The sequence below is a fragment of the Neoarius graeffei genome, chromosome 9 (assembly GCF_027579695.1).
Source record: "Neoarius graeffei isolate fNeoGra1 chromosome 9, fNeoGra1.pri, whole genome shotgun sequence".
NCBI classification, from domain to species: Eukaryota; Metazoa; Chordata; class Actinopteri; order Siluriformes; family Ariidae; genus Neoarius; species Neoarius graeffei.
In genome coordinates, this window is record NC_083577.1 from 55,825,751 (window position 1) to 55,846,461 (window position 20,711).

A 20,711-nucleotide genomic window follows, 5' to 3' on the forward strand; every position below is an offset into this window, starting at 1 on the left:
GTTATGTTAAGTGACTAGAGGAGTTGTGCCTTTTGACATTTTGGGATTTCTGTGAAATTTTTTTTCCCCGTATTTCCATGGCAACCAATTCAACTTAGAAAAATTTGCAGTGGGGTTTTATGTGGGGGCCAGAGGGATGTGTCATCTTCTGTTGACTCTTGTTTAGCTAGATGTATTCAATGACTGAATAAATCATTATAAAAATGGTATAACTGTTAAATACTGAGGTACACTTTCTAATTTGTATTGCAGATCCTTAAGGATAATATTAAAAATAAATGCACAGATAATTCATTGTTGCATTGTCACAGGAACTGATATTTGTGTGGAATTTTCCCAAAATAGTAGACACTTTTTAATATACAAGTTCTAATTTGTAACTAACTGGTGCTATCAAGCCTTGATTTGTGACTACTGCTTTGATTGTACATGCAAATTCAAATGTGTTTTATTTCTTTGCTCTCAGAAGTTGAGTGGACAAGTTATATCAACCTTCTACCAAATACAGAATGGCATCCAGTCAGCCTTCAAATCCCCTGGAATCTTGTGGCCACTAGAGTTAAACCACACGTACTGTGCACACTTTGGCCAGGAGCCCACAGCAGAAGAGGCAAAAGAAGAGAGATATCTGCTCAATTCCATTGCATGGCCAGGCCCCTTGATACAAGGCTTGCCTGTGGAGTTTAGCAGTGACCCTTCAAAGAGCTACTTTGTGATTCAGGGCCCAGCAGAGCAACGCCTAGGCAGTCAGCTTGTGGTTAATGTTCATGTGCAGAACTTCCTGGGCCTGCCCAAGAAGCATGGTGGCGATTTCCTTATAGCTCGGCTACATTCGCCCGAACTCGGCGCTGGCGTTGCAGGGCAGGTGCACGACCATCATAATGGCAACTATACAGTACTATTTCCATTGCTGTGGGCTGGCGTAGCGTGGGTGGAAATCACCATGGTGCATCCGAGTGAAGCAGTGGTGGTGCTCAAGAGGTTGCAAGAGGAGCAACCCAACCGGGTGTTTTTTAAAAGCCTGTTCCGCTCTGGCTTCTTATCAGAGACCACCGTGTGTAACCTGTGCCTGCCACTCAACCAGCAACCACTCTGCAACTACACTGACCCTGAAACTGGCGAGCCCTGGTACTGCTACAAACCCCAAATGCTAAGTTGTGACACACGAATAAATCATTATAAAGGGGGCTACAAGAAAAACCTCATTACTGAATATGAAGCACAGTTTTTCCAGAGGTAAGATGGTAACTGGGGTCTGTTTGGGCAGATGTTTTTAGATAAAGTACTGTACAGAAGTGTTAGGCACATGTAAAGAAATGCTGTAATGCAACGGTGTCTTTTAAACAATGAAATGAAGTATTTCTACATAAAATCTACAATAAAGAACATCAAACAGTAATATTTAAGCAATATCACGTAAGCAAGACCGTGTTTCTACTGAATATCAGCACAGCTGTGAATCCGCCAAAGGTAGGAGGCCACAAGCTGAGCTCTCAGGTAATCACAGCCAATCTGATATTCAGTACAACTGCACGATTGCATGATTGTTAACTCCGGTCCAGTAATTTGATTGGATGAGTAGCATTCCAAGAGTGCTTATATTTACTCTAATCACACTAGAATATTTCAGTTTGTATCACTCTGCTTGTCTGTGTTACCTACATAAAGTTCCAGTTCTAGTGATGGTTCGAAACCATTACTACAGCAAAGTTTAGCGTAGATTGATCATCAGCAGACATGACAACACATTTTTCATGAATTTTACTTTTGACAAAGTATGAAAGCTTGTCAGGGTGAAGATGAAAGGAAAGAAGGGAAGCCCATTTCTCCTTTAACAGGACAGTTAGGCAACGAGTGTACCTTCTTCAGGATCTGCTTCTGTTAGAGAAGCCATATTCTGTCTCAAATGTCAGTCAGTATTAATTTATTGTTTATGGAACTATTGTATAAAAGCAGTATGCACTCGCAATCATGTGGTTAAACACAATATCAGCACTTGCAGCCTCGTGCCTATGGCCAAATCCCAGCCATGCCAATATTCAATACAAGCGCACACTTGCTTATGTGATAGTTTAATTATAAACAGTAATAAATTAAACAATATTTGGTGTGACACAAATTTGCTTTTTAAAAATGCATCTTCAGTTTCAGGTACAATTGTATAAGAAAATTAGCTGGTACTTTTTTTTTAAAAGTATCTTAGAGAACCTGCCACAGTTCTACTTTTTGGGTTGTCGCCTTCCGTCCAACATTCTCAGTAGCATGATAGCTCAAGAACAAATGGATAAAAGTTTGTAGGATATGAAATTGCCATTGTAGCCAGGATATGAACTGATTAGATTTTGATTGATTGATTGATTGATTGATTGATTGATTGATTGGAACAGGGTCAAAGTCACAGCAAGGTCAAATGTGTTTTTTTTTTTAAAAGCTTTTCGGCCGATGATTGATTAAGCTTACCAGCCGATGAGCTACTGCCATCATGCGGCGTCCGTCTACAATTCACAATCACTACTCCTCCCTGAGTTTTCAATGGATTTTGATTGTTTTGTTTTGGAAGATCCAGTCTGCACAAAAGTTACTCTGTGGTTTTGTGACTTCTCATTAATCAATCAAATCAAAGTCCTTCCTACGCCATGTGGCACATAGGGCGGCACCGATCTCAGTTTCCATAGCCCTCAGCCTCTCGCCTATTACATAGCTAGAGTTACAGTGGGGGGCTAGTCCTCTGGTAACCGCAAGAGTTTGACTCTCAACCCACATCGTGCCTTGCCAGATGGCAGTAGGTACCATTTTTATGATGGTCTTTGGTATGACCCGACCGTGAGTAGAACTCGCAATCTCCCGATCGAGAGGCGGACACGCTAACCACTCGTGGTATTTCTCATTAACAAGGCCAGTGAACGAACTTTCAGGAAAATCACTACTCCTCCCTCAGTTTTCACTGGATTTTGATTCTGATTGTTTTGTTTGGAGGATCAAATTGTTCTAATTGTTCTCAGGAAGAACAACTGAGCTAATTACAGTTGAACTCAAAATTATTAGCCCCCCTTAAATTTTGGAACATTTTCCCAAATATCCTCCAAATGTTTAAAGCATTGATAAAAATTGATATACACAAACAATCACCAGTACTATTCAGATGTTTGTGGTGCATTTTGGAATATGAAATTAGTTTTAGGCTGTCTTTATATGAAATATGGTAAAAATGAGTTGGTCAAAAATATTAGCCCCCTTGTGGATTCTTGCTTTTAAAACACAGTTAATTAACCAATCAGCTTTTAAACAACACCTGTGCAATCAATTGGCTTCCTAGCAACACCTGTAGTCAATTGGCTCCATTCAACAGTTTAAAAGGACTCCAAGGAACAGGGCATTTGAATGAATGAGGAGGATTACTATTTGTCACAATGCCGAAGACTAAAGAAATAAGTCTTGAACTCTGACAAAAGATTGTGGAGGCTCATGACAAGGGCCAAGGCTACACTGCCATTTCGAAGAGGTTTACAGTCTCCAGAACTGCAGTTCGGTGCATCATTGCCAAGTACAAGGAGACAAATTCGGTCAAGAACAAACCTGGTCGTGGACGCAAGTGTAAGATCTCAAGAACTCTGGAAAGAAAAATTGTCAGAGATGTCCGTAAAGAGCCCCGTACATCTGCAAAGGAAATTGTTGCTGACCTGGCCTCTTCTGGAGTTTGTGTGTCAAGGCACACTGTTGTGAGGGCTCTTCATCGGAATGGGCTTCGGGGCTATCGTCCCAGAAGAACCCCCTTACTAAAACATCGTCACATCAAAGCCCGACTAAAGTTTGCCCGTGAGTACTTGAAGAAGAAAGATGAGTTTTGGAAGTCTGTGCTTTGGTCAGATGAGACGAAATTGGAGCTGTTTGGGCATATGGACATTGCCTATGTATGGCGAAGAAAGGGAGAGGCCTTCAACCCTGTGAACACAGTTCCCACAGTTAAACATGGTGGTGGCAGCATCATGCTGTGGGGCTGTTTTGCAGCCTCAGGTACAGGCAGTCTGGTTCGGGTGCATGGCACCATGAAAAAGGAAGATTACCTAAAAATACTGAAGGAAAACATGCAGAAGTCTGCTCTCACTTTGCGCTTAGGTCATCGTTGGGTCTTCCAGCAAGATAACGACCCAAAGCATACATCTAAAATAGTCCAGCAATACTTCAAGGATACCAAGACCAACGTCATACAGTGGCCTGCACAGAGCCCAGATCTCAATCCAATAGAAAACCTGTGGCAAGTGCTGAAAAAGAACGTCCATGCACGAAAACCATCCAATTTGGGCCAGTTGGAACAGTTTGCAATGGAGGAATGGGCCAAAATTCCTCAGGAGACCTGTGCCAACCTAGTGAAAAACTATTCCAAGAGGTTGTTGTCAGTTGTGGGTCAAAAAGGGTACACAATTGACTACTAATGGTCAGGGGGCTAATAATTTTGAACATCTCACTTTTGCTGTTTTTGGTTGAAACTCAGTGTGATAATAAGATATCGTAATGAAACTTGTTGGACAATGTCTTCATAGTGCATTTATTTCAAGAATAAAAACATTTGTTGTCAATGGTCATTTTCACGGAGAAATCAAGAATTATGTTCAATTCCACAAGGGGGGCTAATAATTTTGAGTTCAACTGTATAAACGAGTCTGGTTTCTCATGGTACAGCCGTGTGAGCTACTGGGTCACTGACGCTCTGGTTGAAAAGTCATGTTTGTAAATGTAAAATTGTTTTCCTCTGACTCACTAATGCAGAAGTCACAAAATTAACATCAAAGATAAAAATTAGTTAATTAGAAATTAAGACGGGGTGGCACGGTGGTGTAGTGGTTAGCGCTGTCTCCTCACAACAAGAAGGTCTGGGTTCGAGCCCCGTGGCCGGCGAGGGCCTTTCTGTGTGGAGTTTGCATGTTCTCCCCGTGTCCGTGTGGGTTTCCTCCGGGGGCTCCGGTTTCCCCCACAGTCCAAAGACATGCAGGTTAGGTTAACTGGTGACTCTAAATTGACCGTAGGTGTGAATGTGAGTGTGAATGGTTGTTTATGTCTATGTGTCAGCCCTGTGATGACCTGGCGACTTGTCCAGGGTGTACCCCGCCTTTCACCCATAGTCATCTGGGATAGGCTCCAGCTTGCCTGCGACCCTGTAGAACAGGATAAAGCGGCTAGAGATAATGAGATGAGATGAGAAATTAAGGCTTACACAGTATTGTAGACTTTTTTGTTTGGTTTAATTTCTTTATTAAAGAAAATGGGGAAAAATAAGGGGAAATTTTTCAGTTAGTTTCAGATCAGAAAAAAAATCAAGTCCTGAGAATTTTGTATGATTTGCATTACTCTTACCTTAAAATAACAATAAAATCATGCTATGAAGCAAAAATAATTATATAATTGCTCAGTAGTTACTAAAAAGTCTTGTTTTGGAAACAATTATGTCTATTTTACATTTGCTTTCAGTGATGTAAATATCAAAGTTCCTATACATGCATCAGGGATGGACAATGTGACTGTATTACCTGCAGTAAAAGGTAAGTTCTGGTATTAAATTTGTTTCCTTATTTAGCATTGATTTAAAATTTAACCATGTACTGTATTGTTACTAATGGTTTTGTACATTAGAAAAAAATGTTTCAGTGAATATCGAGCTATAATGCAGTAATTATGATTTCTGTAAGCCAAGTTACAGTCATCAATTTTTGTGCCTGATGCCTCCGCATACTTCATCTCACCCTGGATTGAGCACTCAAGTCTACAGCAATTAAAGAAGAAGAAACCTTTATTTGTCACATGCACACTTCAAGCAGAGTGAAATTCATCCTCTGCATTTAACCCATCTGAAGCAGTGAACACATGCACTCAGAGCAGTGGGCAGCCACACCAGAGCACCCGGGGAGCAGTCAGGGGTTAGGTACCTTGCTCAAGGGCACCTCAGCCCAAGGCCGCCCCACATCAACCTAACTGCATGTCTTTGGATTGTGGGGGAAACCGGAGCACCCGGAGGAAACCCATGCAGACACAGGGAGAATATGCAAACTTCCTGGTTTGAACCCGGAACCTTCTTGTTGTGAGGCGACCGTGCTAACCACTACACCACCGTGCTGCCCAACCAACTATGATAGAACTGATTGAAAGTGCATTTCTGGCAGTGGGACAGTTAGGCCTAGAACAGGGTGTGTCCCTGAATTATGGTTCTTGGCTGGTGCCAGATATGGTTAGCACAGTTAGTGATGCGGGGTGTATGCAAGGTAACTCTATAGAACTTTTTGGGCCTACAGCCAAAGAAGACCTAGAGAGAAGCCTATAGGTTTCTAAATATAGAGACAGGCAAAACCAAGTAACCACTTAGGTTGTCATCTAGTCATCAGTGCAATCCTCATCAACCCTGGGTGGACACAAAATAGTCAGAGCCATGCCCTCACACATTTAGCAGGCATTAGTGTGACCCTCAGCTGAGCTGTGGACTGGCCTACAGAAAATACCCTCTATGGCTAAAGAATCCCACAGATCCTGCTCATGATGGGCAAGGGCTGCATCTGACCAGTGGGCTCTGTTGAATTTGGCACAGAGATACAAACTTCAGGTCTACCAGCAATTCTCAAGTTTTCAGGGCTCACAGCCTTGTTAATTTTAGAGATCTTCCACTCTGGGATGGCACGGTGGTGTAGTGGTTAACACTGTTGCCTCACAGCAAGAGGGTCCTGGGTTCGAGCCCAACGGCTGGAGAGGGCCTTTCTGTGTGGAGTTTGCATGTTCTCCCTGTGTCTGCATGGGTTTCTTTGGGGTGCTCCGGTTTCCCCCACAGTCCAAAGACATGCAGGTTAGGCTAATTGGTGGCTCTAAATTGACCGTAGGTGTGAATGTGAGCGTGAATGGTTGTTTGTCTCTGTGTCAGCCCTGTGATGACCTGGTGACTTGTCCAGGGTGTACCCCACCTCTCGCCCATAGTCAGCTGGGATAGGCTCCAGCTTGTCTGTGACCCTGCACAGGATAAGCGGTTATGGATAATGGATGGATGGATCTTCCACTCTGTTCTAACAGGTTCATTACCTCTTGGACAAAGTTGTAATCAAGAGGGTATATCCAGCTGTCCAAAACAATGGGTTCTACTCATTTATTTCAGAAAAATGGAAGGTTTTTGTCCAATTCTACATTTGAGCAGAATTAACTGAGGTTTAAAGACCATATCATTCTGTTTAACGCTAGTTTTTTTTTTTTTTTTTTCTGTTGTCTCGCCATGGTTAGCCTCAATTAGTCACTGACTAGAGAGTAGATGCAATATCTAGGCAGTATATATGCCCAGGAGAGTGGCATCTACACCCAAATGTGGTGTCCCAGATCTGGGTGAAGTTTAGGAAGGCAAAGTAAAAATCTTTGCCAAAAATAACTCCTTGTTGGGTTTTCCTGATGGACCAGGACAGTCTGTTCAGCCAGGATGCACTGGCCCAAAACTGACCTCAATGCATAATGTACTGTATGCACTTCCACCACTGCCATTTATTCAGCCAACATTATACAAAATTCAGCAATCAGGCCACAGAGTTGTGCTTGTGGCACCAAAATGAATAGCAAGGCCCTGATTTCCTCTACTGACTTTGCTGATGGCTGGAATAGCAGCTTCCCACTCAGAAAGGTCTGTTATCTCAATTACAATGGACTTGGACAAGAGTGGGAGAGCTGCATGTTTAAGCCCATCTTGTATACCCTGGTGGACAGAAACTGGTTTGGAGAGATTTTTTCTGTATTTGGTTAAGGGTTTAACCCTTATATCAGTGAAAGCTAATATTAATGTTACAGCACAGTGGCAGTTCTAGCTTGTACAGCACACTGGGTAAACCTTACGGTTTTTGATCGCGAATGTCACCCTGCCGCCTCTGCCAAAAAGCCGCCTTGTGTGGCTGTCCATGTCACCTATACCTAAATCCGCCACTGCTACAGCATACAGAGACATTTTAGGCAATTGTATGCTTTCGGCTTTGTGGCAACAGTTTGGGGAAGGCCCTTTCCTGTTCCAGCACGATTCTGAACCTGTGCAAAAAGTGAAATTAAAAAACATGGTATGATGAGTTTGGTGTGGGGGAAACTCAAGTAACCTACACAGAGTCCTGACCTTAAAACTTCTGAACACGTTTCAGATAAACTGGAACATCAATTGCTTGCTCTGACAAGTGCCTGTCCTCACAAATACTCTTTTGACTGAATGAATGGGCATAAATTCCCTAAGACACAGTACAAAATATTGTAGAAAGATGAAAGTGTGTTATAGACGGAAATGGGGTCATCTCCACATTAATAATGCCCATGGTTTTGTAATAGGATCTGCAACAAGCTCATGTAGGTGTGATTGTCAGCTGTCTGCAGACTAATGGTCCTATAGTGTCTTTTTATAGTAAAATATTGTCACCAAATGTTTTGATGTGTATTAATAAGTAAATTGGTATCGATAACACCTAAAAGTTAAGCTATTATATATTCAATATATTTTATTACAAGAGATTTAACCCAGTGCAGTAAAAAAGCAGTAGCTTTTTTTTTTTAATTTGTGTTTTACTGTTGGAACGTTCAGAAATCTGTTGGTGGTTTTTTTTTTCCCCTCCTTATTTTACAAAAAGATAATAACCTGGGCCCTCATTATCAACACTGCAGAAAAAGGTCCTAAATTAGATGTAGAGTTAAGCATACTCATTAAAGAGTTATAAGAAGCCATTACTGGCAAAATTCAGACTTTCTCACACACACACACACACACACACACACTATCAGACTCACGCAGTATCAAACCACTTTACACAGCCATACTATACTCACACAAACTAATCCCTGTCAACCCATTTCGGAGTCCAACCTTATAAACCCTCACAAAAACCCTTACTGAAGACAAAAAAAAAATATCCTTACAAACTAAAAATGAGACAATTATATGTTTTTGAGGCATAATATGTTGAAAAATAAACAAGGAAAAACTTCAGTTGCAATTTTTCCATATCATAATTTACTATATGAAATTCATGATTATGCCCATCCCATAATTCATCCCATAATTCAGAATAATATTTCTTTCGGACTTAGGGTCTGTGTGTGTGTGTGTGTGTGTGTGTGTGTGTGTGTGTGTGTGTGTGTGTTGTGCACTTATTTGAAAAGAATCTACAAGTGCAATTGACAAATGAATAGTAAAACATTTTAACTACGTATTTACTAAAACAGCAGGAACAATCTGCCCTTTAAATAGGTTTCATTCAGGAAGAAACCTCCCACTGTACCTTATTCTTTTTGCCGGGGTTCCCATTGCTTCTGTGTGTTGAATACTCTTTCAAAAACTACTTGAATGGAAAAACAGAATGGCCATTTTGTTCAGCTCACAGTGACATGAGATGTTGTTCAATTTCATGTGGACGCTTGACTTTTGAACATGATATCAAAGTCTGAGCTCTCAAGCACCGAGCAAAACCTGGTCACGGAACGATAATATCCAAGGTACTGAGAATGAAACCCTCTGCCTGCATAACGCAATGGTTTCCGGTTCGATTGGTTATTGCTTGTTTCATATGTAATGCGCACTGTGACCACACGGAAAAAGTACTTGCAGAATACAAACATTTTAGTGAAAAACTAGGAATCGGTAAGACTATTAGAATATGCCCGTAAGCCTGACAAAAATAAAAATCTTAATAAAAAAAAAAAAAAAAGATTTATGGCTATTCCTTATGGGTTGACAGGTATGCAAACTGCCAAACCTCTTTCATAGTCATTTTCTCTCTCTCTCACTCACACAAACTACTAACCCTCTAACTTTTACTAATGTGTGAGACTTTCACTGTGTTTGTGAGAAACTTTGAGTGTGTGTGGGTGAGAGACTATGCGTGCAAGAGAGAATTCGAGTGTGTAAGAATTTATTCACAGTTTCTGACTGGCCTAGAGCCAGAGACAATTGCCACTTGCCAGAAGATTGTTTGTTCATTTTTGTTGCTCAGCTATGCATCATTGTATCAGTGTAATGACATTTCTTTAAATATTACATTATTCCTGAAATATTGCAACTATTTTGTTGCAAAATTATGACTTTTTTTTTTCTCAAAATATTGACTTTGACTTTATTCTCAAAATATTGACTTTTTTTCTTGTAATGTTATAAGTCTAGTCTTGAAATTTAGTATTTCTTTTCATTAAAATGTGGCCCTAAAACTCCATTGTGAACTAAAGTTATTAACTCCAACACAGTTAGGATAATCAAATGTGCATCTCATAGTTGTTCAAATGTAATAAATGAAGCTTAATACCCACAGATCGTGATCTGCATTTCGCTGCTCTTTAAATACAGACACGCTTACAGTTAACCATATATGGCACGCAGGCATCACTGCACCTTAAGCACAAATGTATATAGACCATTATGTCTGTGTATGAATAAAGCTTGTACACTCAGTTTACATACAGATTAATGAATATGCACTGTTGATAAATGAGGCCCTGTGAGTAGTATATAATTGTGTGATGCGCACAAGCTTTTAAATTTTCTTCCCTCAAAGGAAAAGTCAAGATAAAGAATAATTGCAAGACTGCTGGCTACTACTTACACAACTCCTGGAGGCCTTTGAGTGGTGCAGTCATCCAGCAGTTCAATGACTCCTCAACCATAACACAATGTCTTAGAGGGAAGATCATGTACATGTTTGGAGATTCCACTGTGCGACAATGGTTTGAATACCTCACTGCTTTTGTTCCTGGTAAGAACAGGTTTATAAACTATTAATCTTTTTGTGAGTTACAGTGGCCTCAAAAAGTATTTGGACACTTGAACCACATTTACAAATATATGACTTGCTAAATTAGAAAACACCATCAACTCTTGTAGCATTTATTTTATATATGTACTTGTGATATATCACAAGTACACTTAAAAATCATTTTCCAAAAAATAGATTGATTGATTAAAATATAAAAATAATAGATATACTGTTTAAAATTAGACAAAAAAGTACTTGAACACTCCTTGTCAGAGGTAATCAATAATTAATGTGATGAATGTGGTTACTCTGTTATAGGCACCTGTATAATATTAAAGATAACTGACAATGTACCTTAATGAGACAAAACATTATGACTAACTGCCATATATGTTGTTGGTCTGCCATGTGCCTCCAAAACATCTTTATCATGTTTCAAAGATGTTCGAGCCCCAGCACTGCCAAACTGCCACTGTTGGGCCCTTGCGCAAGGCCCTTAACCATATCTGCACCAGGGGTGCTGTATCATGGCTGACCCCGCACTCTGATCCCAACTTACTAAAAAACTGGGATATGCAAAAAAAAAGTTTGGACACACCTATACAGGAGTGATAGCGTTCCGGCGCCGCACCAGATTTCCGGCGTACCGTGGCTGGGGAAAAAAAAAAATCTAGTTCGCCCATTGTCCTGTGTCATTCTGAGATGCGCAGATAGACAGGGTCTAATTCGTGCCGTGACGGCACTTTTTTCCCACTAGTTCCATATCATGCGAATTCCCTTTACTGTCTATCTGCGCATCTCAGAATGAGACAGGACAATGGGCGAACTAGATTTTTTTTTTTTCCCCAGCCACGGTACGCCAGAAATCCGGCGCGGCGCTGGAACGCTATCACCCCTGCCTATACATATGCTTTTTCTATATTTTGACCATTTTCTACACTGTAGAACAATACCGAAGACATCAAAACTATGAAATAACATTTAGAACATATATGGAATTATGTGGTAAACAAAGTGTGAACAAAAACAATATGATTCGTATTTTAGATTCTTCAAAGTAGCCACCGTTTATCCTCATGGTGCTTTGAACACTACTGGCATTATCTTAACCAGCTTCATGAGGTATTCCATTACATTAATGGCATTAGAACAGGATAAGCGGCTACAGATAATGGATGGATATCAGATGCTCTTATTCAGAGTGATTGTACAACACACCCAGAGGAGCCTGGGGAGCAGTTGGGGGCTGGGTGTCTTGCTCAAGGGCACTTCATCAATTCCTGCTGATCCAGGGAATTGAACTGGTGACCTTTTGGTCCCAAAGTTGCTTCTCTAAAGCCAGTATCTCACAGGGCTGCGACAGCTTGCGACAAATTGCGAACGTCATTCACAAGGGAGTTTCAAAAGTGTCTTGAAACATTCGCGGGGCTTCTCAATTTCCTCGCATGAGTCGCAAAGTGTCGCTCCTTCGTCGCTGAAATTTTGAACACGTTCAAAAAATTTGCGTGACAAAATTTTCTCTCAAAATAGCCGCAAACGCGTCACTGGTGTCGCAAAGCCGTCACGAACCCTTCTCAAGTCAGTTTCCGTGAGACAGGAAGTGCGAGTGTATGGGTAGTATCTCACTGGGTTGCAACAGCCTGCGACTAGTTGGAGACACAATTGCGATAAAATGTGCAAATATGAATTCGGTGTGATTCCAAGTGAAAATTGTCGCTAATTCGCATATTTTATCGCAATTGTTGTCTCCAGCTAGTTGCAGGCTGTCACAGCCCAGTGAGATACTACCCTAACCATTAGGTCATTAGTGGGGCAGATAACCAAAACTGTGCACTTTGTGATAAAAGCATGAAATTTTGTACACATATAACCAAATACATTCTGAAAATAATTGGATATAGCGCCATCTTGAATTGTCAATATGGCGGCCATGGCAGCCATTTTTCAAAATGGCTGCCAGTAACCTTTTTTTTTTTTTGTGTGTGTGTGAGGGGCGATTTCTCAGAGACAACAAGGGAAGCCGAGCTTCCCCTAAAATTCTCTCCCCAAACTGCGGCATCTATGACGTTGAATTCTCATTAAAACAATAACTTGCATAACATAATATATGCCCAAGATTGTATTTACATTCATAACTATCCTGTAACTTATTTGAGTGATGTCTGACGAACTTGCAGTTCGCTACAAGAATCACCCTTGCTGCCAGGCTGTAACCAGCGTTGCCAGATACTGCTGACGTTTTCCAGCCAAAATATGTTCAAAACCTGCCAAAATGCACTTAAAACCGCCCAATCTGGCAACACTGGCTGTAACCTTTCTTATTTCAATGGGCTCTATGGACTGGCAGCCGGGTATCCATTGCAGTCTATGAGAGGGCTCTGAACAGCCAATTTCGGCTAGTTGTTATTGGTTAAAATGGACAAAATCATCACTTCCAGGGAAGCCGGGCTTCTCTGGGACTAAACGAGACAGTGGGAGGGGCAAGAAGCCGGGCTGATGGAGGTAGTGTTTGAAAGACATGAGGAGGGCTGTCGCTGTACTTCGGCGTCGGTGAGGAACACGGAAGCATGATCAGTCAGTCAGTCCCTAGCGGATGTCGAGAAAGTGTAGTTGTGTGCCAAAGTGCTGTCCGAATTTCTTTTCATATAAACGTTTCTTCTCATTGATGTCTCTGTACATTACTCTGTAAATAAATGTAAATATTACTCGTTGTGCTCCGTTAACTTTCATCCATTCTATCAGTTTGATCATTCGTGAATTCACTCGTTTATTTCATTTGTAGTTCAATCTGGTTGTAGGCTAGCTTGAGCCTTATTGGGATCTGCAGTGCTAGCTGCTAACAGAAATTGGTGAAGTCTTTGGAAAGCACAACCAGCTAGTATGACAGGGTCACAGACCATTTTCTGGAAAAGGAGCGGAGGGCAGAATTTGTGTATAAATAGTGTGCATCATATAATGTTCATGAATCTGAAGTGTGTATATTGTTCAGTAATGTTAAGAGAATGGTGGGCTCTGTGTTATAGGTTATACCTGGGTATAATATTCAAGGTTCTGTGTGTTGCATAGCCTACCTGGTTATGAATTTCCAGCCTGTGTTGCAGAAGATGTTCAAGGATGTGTTGCACAGCTGGGTGTTGTGTTAAAGACTCTGTGTTGCATATCAGGGTATGATGTTCAAGGCTCTTCGTTGAATAGCCAGTGATTTTTGGATGTTTGATATTTTTGATTAAGGATATGAGGCACTAGCCTGGCAAGCCAGACTATAACATGAAATGTACAAGCAAAAATACTTTCTGCCACTAGGTAGGGTTGTCTAGTTCACTGTGCTAATGGGGCACACCTTTCTATGCTTTTGATATCCGGCCTACAGGTTTTATGATGAATGCGTAAAATGGGCTTCCCCTGTTTTAAAAACCAGCAGCCGCCACTGGTGTGTGTGTGTGTGTGTGTGTGTGTGTGTGTGTGTGTGTGTGAGAGAGATGGATATAATTTGATATTGAGGACACAATTTGTTAAATTTATTTACCATACCATTATGAATTACCTTTTGCATACACCCCACCCCCCAGCTCACCCCCCATCATGGAAAATTCAAGATGGCCACCAGTTTTCAGCTGTGAGGTGGACTGGTCAGCTATGGATGATCTCGGTGTAGAATTTTACATTTTTCTAGATGCAGAATTTGAAATAGGAACATTAGAATTGCTTGGAAGCTTCCATGTACCTCACAATTCAATATGAACACCATTTCATTCAATTAGTTAATTCCAATAAAATGTGGATGTCGAAACAGCCAGGGCACACTGGCAGTACCACTGCTGTGAAACTCAGCATGGGGTTCACACACACACACATCACATCACATTATCTCTAGCCGCTTTATCCTTCTACAGGGTCGCAGGCAAGCTGGAGCCTATCCCAGCTGACTACGGGCGAAAGGCGGGGTACACCCTGGACAAGTCGCCAGGTCATCACAGGGCTGACACATAGACACAGACAACCATTCACACTCACATTCACACCTACGGTCAATTTAGAGTCACCAGTTAACCTAACCTGCATGTCTTTGGACTGTGGGGGAAACCGGAGCACCCGGAGGAAACCCACGCGGACACGGGGAGAACATGCAAACTCCGCACAGAAAGGCCCTCGCCGGCCCCGGGGCTCGAACCCGGACCTTCTTGCTGTGAGGCGACAGCGCTAACCACTACACCACCGTGCCGCCCGCATGGGGTTCAGTGTCAGCTAAATACACTCTGCTTTATAATGCCATGCTTTCTGTAGTCAGTAATCAGGATCAGAAACACTTTTATTGCCAGGTATGTGGACACACATGAGGAATTTGACTCCGGTTTCACTTAGCGCTCATCAGAGGTGGAAAAACCCGGGTGCAGAAAGTAAAAACCCTGCCACATTTTTGCTCCAGCCAATTCAATGAACCAGCTGATCCTAATTACCACATCCCCTAAGCCAGGTTGATGAGCTAATTGGTGAAATCACCTGTGTTGAGAGCACAGGCAGAAGGAAAACCTAAGCAGGACTTTTACTTTGTCAATCCAGTTTTTCCACCTCTGGCGCTCATAGTACAAAAACAGATAAAAAGCGTAAACACAAAACAAACAAAAAGTGGTGCAATAGGTGCATAGTGCAAACTAATCCAGGTAAGTCAAGTATGAAATAGATAAATAAATATAAAGTATACAGTGTGCACAGAATGATGGTATGAGTTCAATGTACTGGTTCTGGTCATAGTTTAGCAGTAGTGTATTTTCTCATCTCATCTCATTATCTCTAGCCGCTTTATCCTTCTACAGGGTCGCAGGCAAGCTGGAGCCTATCCCAGCTGACTACGGGCGAAAGGCGGGGTACACCCTGGACAAGTCGCCAGGTCATCACAGAGCTGACACATAGACACAGACAACCATTCACACTCACATTCACACCTACGGTCAATTTCGAGTCACCAGTTAACCTAACCTGCATGTCTTTGGACTGTGGGGGAAACCGGAGCACCCGGAGGAAACCCACGCGGACACGGGGAGAACATGCAAACTCCACACAGAAAGGCCCTCGCCGGCCCCGGGGCTCGAACCCAGGACCTTCTTGCTGTGAGGCGACAGCGCTAACCACTACACCACCGTGCCGCCCCGTAGTGTATTTTAGTTTCCTAAATGCTATCTAATATTAGCCCCCCCCATCTAATTAATATTGTAGTTTGCATATAGATGTTGTCATGCTCGGCCCCAGACATCCACTCCGGAGATTACGAATCTCTCATGCCAGCGCCAATCCGGGATGGGAATTCCATCTCGCCTGTATTCACTTCCTGGTTTTCACCACTGCCTATAAATACACCGTTCTCAGACTCTGACTTTGCCAGAATGTCTCGTTTTGCGTCTCTAGCCGTTTATGTGCCTCATTGTGGTTTCATAGTTTTTCTCTCTAGCTTATTTTTCTAGTTCATGGTTTTTTGCACTAGCGCTTTTTCCTTGTTCATGTTTTTTTGTTCTAGCGTTTTTGTCCTTATCTGTCTCGTGTTTTGTCAAGTTTTTTTTTTTTGTCTCTTTTTACCCAGACTATTTTTGCCATTTGTGTTTTTGTCCTGTTTGCTTACCTTTTTGCCATGCCCTTTTTCCCCCTGGATTAAATCACCTTATTTATTGGATTACTGCCTGTGTTCTGCTTTTGGATCCTTATCTCACCACACCTCCACCACCCCTAACAGATGTAGTTAGATAGCCGCACAGGATGTGCCAGTGCGGGCGAGCCGAGCCAAGGGCAACAGGGCTTTATATTACTTTAACATAGTTACCCGGATGGTGTACAGATCGCACAGGAATTAAATGGCACTAGATGAACGATTGGGCTAGGTGTAGGTCAATTTTTACACCTGAACCTAGTTGTATCCCATACTTGAATGTGTTTCCTGTGGTTAAAGGTGGTAAAAGGATTACCCCTCAGCCTTTGCTGCATTAATAGTTTTCACTGTATGAGAAAACATCAAAGAAATCCAAACTTGTGAGTCTTCATGGTCAAGAACCATCAACTTCTTGCACAGGCAAGACTGATTGGAAGCTTTGTATTATATGCCAAAAACACACTGCAGAGGCATTGACATGTCTTTTGCAGTCCAAGCAAGCAGACCTGCTTCATGTCATGCTACAGTTTTGTCCATAAATATTTGGACAAAGACAGTATTTTTCTAATTTTGGTTCTGTACATTACCACAATGAATTTTGAACAAAACAATTCAGATGCAGTTGAAGTTCAGACTTTCAGCTTTAATTCAGTGGGTTGAACAAAATGATTGCATAAAAATGTGAGGAACTAAAGCATTTTTTAAACACAATCCCTTCATTTCAGGGGCTCAAAAGTAATTGGACAAATTAAATAATTGTAAATAAAATGTTCATTTCTAATACCTGGTTGAAAACCCTTTGTTGGCAATGACTGCCTGAAGTCTTGAACTCATGGACATCACCAGATGCTGTGTTTCCTCCTTTTTAATGCTCTGCCAGGCCTTTACTGCAGCGGTTTTCAGTTGCTGTCTGTTTGTGGGCCTTTCTGTCTGAAGTTTAGTCTTTTAACAAGTGAAATGCATGCTCAATTGGGTTGAGATCAGGTGACTGACTTGGCCATTCAAGAATATTCCACTTCTTTGCTTTTATAAACTCCTGGGTTGCTTTGGCTTTATGTTTTGGGTCATTGTCCATCTGTATTATGAAACGCCGACCAATCAGTTTGGCTGCATTTGAGCACACAGTATGTCTCTGAATACCTCAGAATTCATCCGGCTGCTTCTGTCCTGTGTCACATCATCAATAAACACTAGTGACCCAGTGCCACTGGCAGCCATGCAATGCCCAAGCCATCACACTGCCTCTGCCGTGTTTTACAGATGTGGTATGCTTTGGATCATGAGCTGTACCACGCCTTCGCCATACTTTTTTCTTTCCATCATTCTGGCAGAGGTTGATCTTGGTTTCATCTGTCCAAAGGATGTTCTTCCAGAACTGTGCTGGCTTTTTTAGATGTTTTTTAGCAAAGTCCAATCTAGCCTTTTTATTCTTGAGGCTTATGAGTGGCTTGCACCGTGCAGTGAACCCTCTGTATTTACTTTCATGCAGTCTTCTCTTTATGGTAGATTTGGATATTGATAGGCCTACCTCCTGGAGAGTGTTGTTCACTTGGTTGGCTGTTGTGAAGGGGTTTCTCTTCACCATGGAAATTATTCTGCGATCATCCACCACTGTTGTCTTCTGTGGGCATCCAGGTCTTTTTGCATTGATGAGTTCACCAGTGCTTGCTTTCTTTCTTTCTTTCTTTCTTTCTTTCTTTCTTTCTCAGGATGTACCAAACTGTAGATTTTGCCACTCCTAATATTGTAGCAATTTCTCGGATGGGTTTTTTCTGTTTTCGCAGCTTACGGATGGCTTGTTTCACCTGCATGGAGAGCTCCTTTGACCGCATGTTTTCTTCACAGTAAAGTCTTCCAAATGCAAGCACCACACCTCAAATCAACTCCAGGCCTTTTATCTGCTTAATTGAGAATGACATAACGAAGGAATTGCCCACACCTGCCCATGAAATAGCCTTTGAGTCAATTGTCCAATTACTTTTGGTCCCTTTAAAAACAGGGTGGCACATGTTAAGGAGCTGAAACTCCTAAACCCTTCATCCAATTTTAATGTGGATACCCTCAAATGAAAGCTGAAAGTCTGGACTTTATGTCCATGTCCATTATATAACTATAACTTGAATATGTTTCAGTAAACAGGTAAAAAAAACAAAATTTGTGTCAGTGTCCAAATATATATGGACCTAACTGTACATGCTTCCCCCATGGCTAGGTAGTCACCTGGAATGATTTTTGATTAACTGGTGTGCCTCATCAAAAATTATGGCCAGTAATGGGAGAGAGAGCTGTGTCACCCGGTCATGCGCATTTGTGTGTATCGTGTGCCTACATGATAGTAAAAGTCACTAAAATGACTATTAAAATTAAAGTAAAATTAAAGTGCACCTGGAATTGCAGCACCTGTCCTCTAGTTCTTCATTGCCCACTCTCAAGTTGCTACAGCGACAATAATCGTGAACAGCTGTGTGTGTGTGTGTGTGTAAGTAAAACAAAGGTTACCGTTTAAACAGCTGGTTAATAGTATTTGCAGAAGTGACCAAAAAGAGGGAAGTAAGTTTTGAGAAAAAAAATCTAGCATCATCTGTTTGCACAAAGAAGGCAATTCTATTCACCAGAGTATTGCAAAAAATAAAAATAAAATCATCTTCTACAGTTGGAGATATATTGTCTAAAAAAGTTGAAAAATGAAGGACACATGAATGAAAAGACAATATACAGGCATAATTATGAGTAGCTTGTCCATGTTCTAGTGTGGATAAACAGAAACGTCGCAGTTGAAAATCCAGAGGAAACTTCCACCACAACTGTTACAGAAATGGGTTGACTTTATGCTTAGCTGTTGGAGTTATTCTGTGAAATGAAGGATGACAAACTAAATGCTAAAACACTAACTGATCTGTAATGAAGCCATTACTAAGTGTCCAAATACTTTTTTTGTCTTAATTTTGACCAGAATATATATTATTTGTATATTACAAAACAATCTGTGTGTGTGCGCGCGTGCGTGTGTGTGAGAGAGAGAGAGAGAAATGGGTGGCTTTCTTTAAAATAAATGTCACTTGGTTAAGTGTCCAAATACTTTTTGGGGCCACTGTACTTTGGTCGTTGTTTCATTTTATTATTATTTTTTTCTTCTGCCATGCCTGTTTCCTGCAGAACTGAAGGAGTTCAACCTTCACAGCCCTAAAAATGTGGGGCCATTTATGGCTGTGGACAGCAGAAACAACATTCTGGTGAGCTACCGCTGCCATGGGCCGCCCATCCGCTTCACCTCAGTACTTTCTTCTGAATTGCGCTACGTAGCAAATGAGCTGGACAGGATCAAGGGTGGGCCGGACACAGTGGTTCTCATGAGCGTATGGTCTCACTTCAGCACTTTCCCTATTGAAGTATACATACGGCGCCTACGGCACATCCGCAGGGCCGTGGTGCGGCTGCTGAACCGTGAGCCAGGAACCTTGGTGGTGATCCGCACTGCCAATCTGCAAAAGCTTGACCCAGAGAACAGCCTGTTCAACAGTGATTGGTTCTCTCTGCAGATTGATGCTGTTCTGCGTGCCATGTTCAGAGGACTCAATGTGCAGCTGCTGGATGCCTGGGAGATGACACTGGCCCATCACCAACCCCATCTTCTACATCCACCTCCCACCATCATCAAAAATATGATAGACTTGATCCTCTCCCACATTTGTCCAGTTGGGACAAAAAAGAGGAGTTAACAAAAGGTCTAAAATATAATAAGCACAGCTCTGTTTCTAAAGCATTTGCCACAGTCGGGCAGTGCCAGAGATTTTCTAGTGCTGGTACTATGGGGCTGCTTGACTTTTCAGTGAGGGTGCTCTGAAAGGTAGGGTTTCCTATTAATGTGCCGGTTGCCACAATTTAATTACCTCCGCCAAGAAGATTATGCTTTCGGTTTGTTTGTCTGTAAACAGGATTATGCAAAAACTACCAGTCCTATTTTCATGAAAGGTGGAGCATGGGCTAAGGAAGAACCCATTAAATTTGAGTGGATCCAACTCATAAAGTGGCTCAATAAATTTAATTTCACATTCACTAAAGTTGCGACATTTAGCCTTGGCAGAGGTCTGTGCTCTCCTTCTAATTTTTATTGCAACACTCCAACACACTTGTGTGTACACACACACACACACACACAAGCACAGTGTGCGCGCACACAACACTCACTCTGAGACAGTTACAGTGCCATTCTGTGTTAAACACAAGGTGAGATTTTCAGCTCATGGGGTATAGGTATAAGATTCACAAGCCTGCCTGTGGAAATACTTCTAAATATAAAATTTCACATAATTATGCCACAGTCAGGGATTGCATACAAGCAG

The 20,711-nt window shown here is 41.7% G+C and overlaps 1 protein-coding gene across 3 annotated transcripts in view; it reads left to right on the top strand.

The window, feature by feature from the left end:
* The window catches only part of LOC132891832 (NXPE family member 3-like), a 37,449-nt gene extending 17,020 nt beyond the window's left edge, over positions 1–20,429 (top strand). For 2 of the 3 annotated variants that reach the window (XM_060929855.1, XM_060929856.1), the window contains exons 3-6: positions 467–1,236; positions 5,467–5,537; positions 10,533–10,730; positions 19,525–20,429. In XM_060929855.1, coding sequence (XP_060785838.1) covers positions 467–1,236; positions 5,467–5,537; positions 10,533–10,730; positions 19,525–20,087 — 1,602 coding nt within the window. In that variant the 3' untranslated portion in view covers positions 20,088–20,429. The remainder of the gene's footprint in view (positions 1–466; positions 1,237–5,466; positions 5,538–10,532; positions 10,731–19,524) is intronic. The other variant, XM_060929857.1, reaches the window with a different exon arrangement.
* The last annotated feature ends 282 nt before the right edge of the window (positions 20,430–20,711 follow it).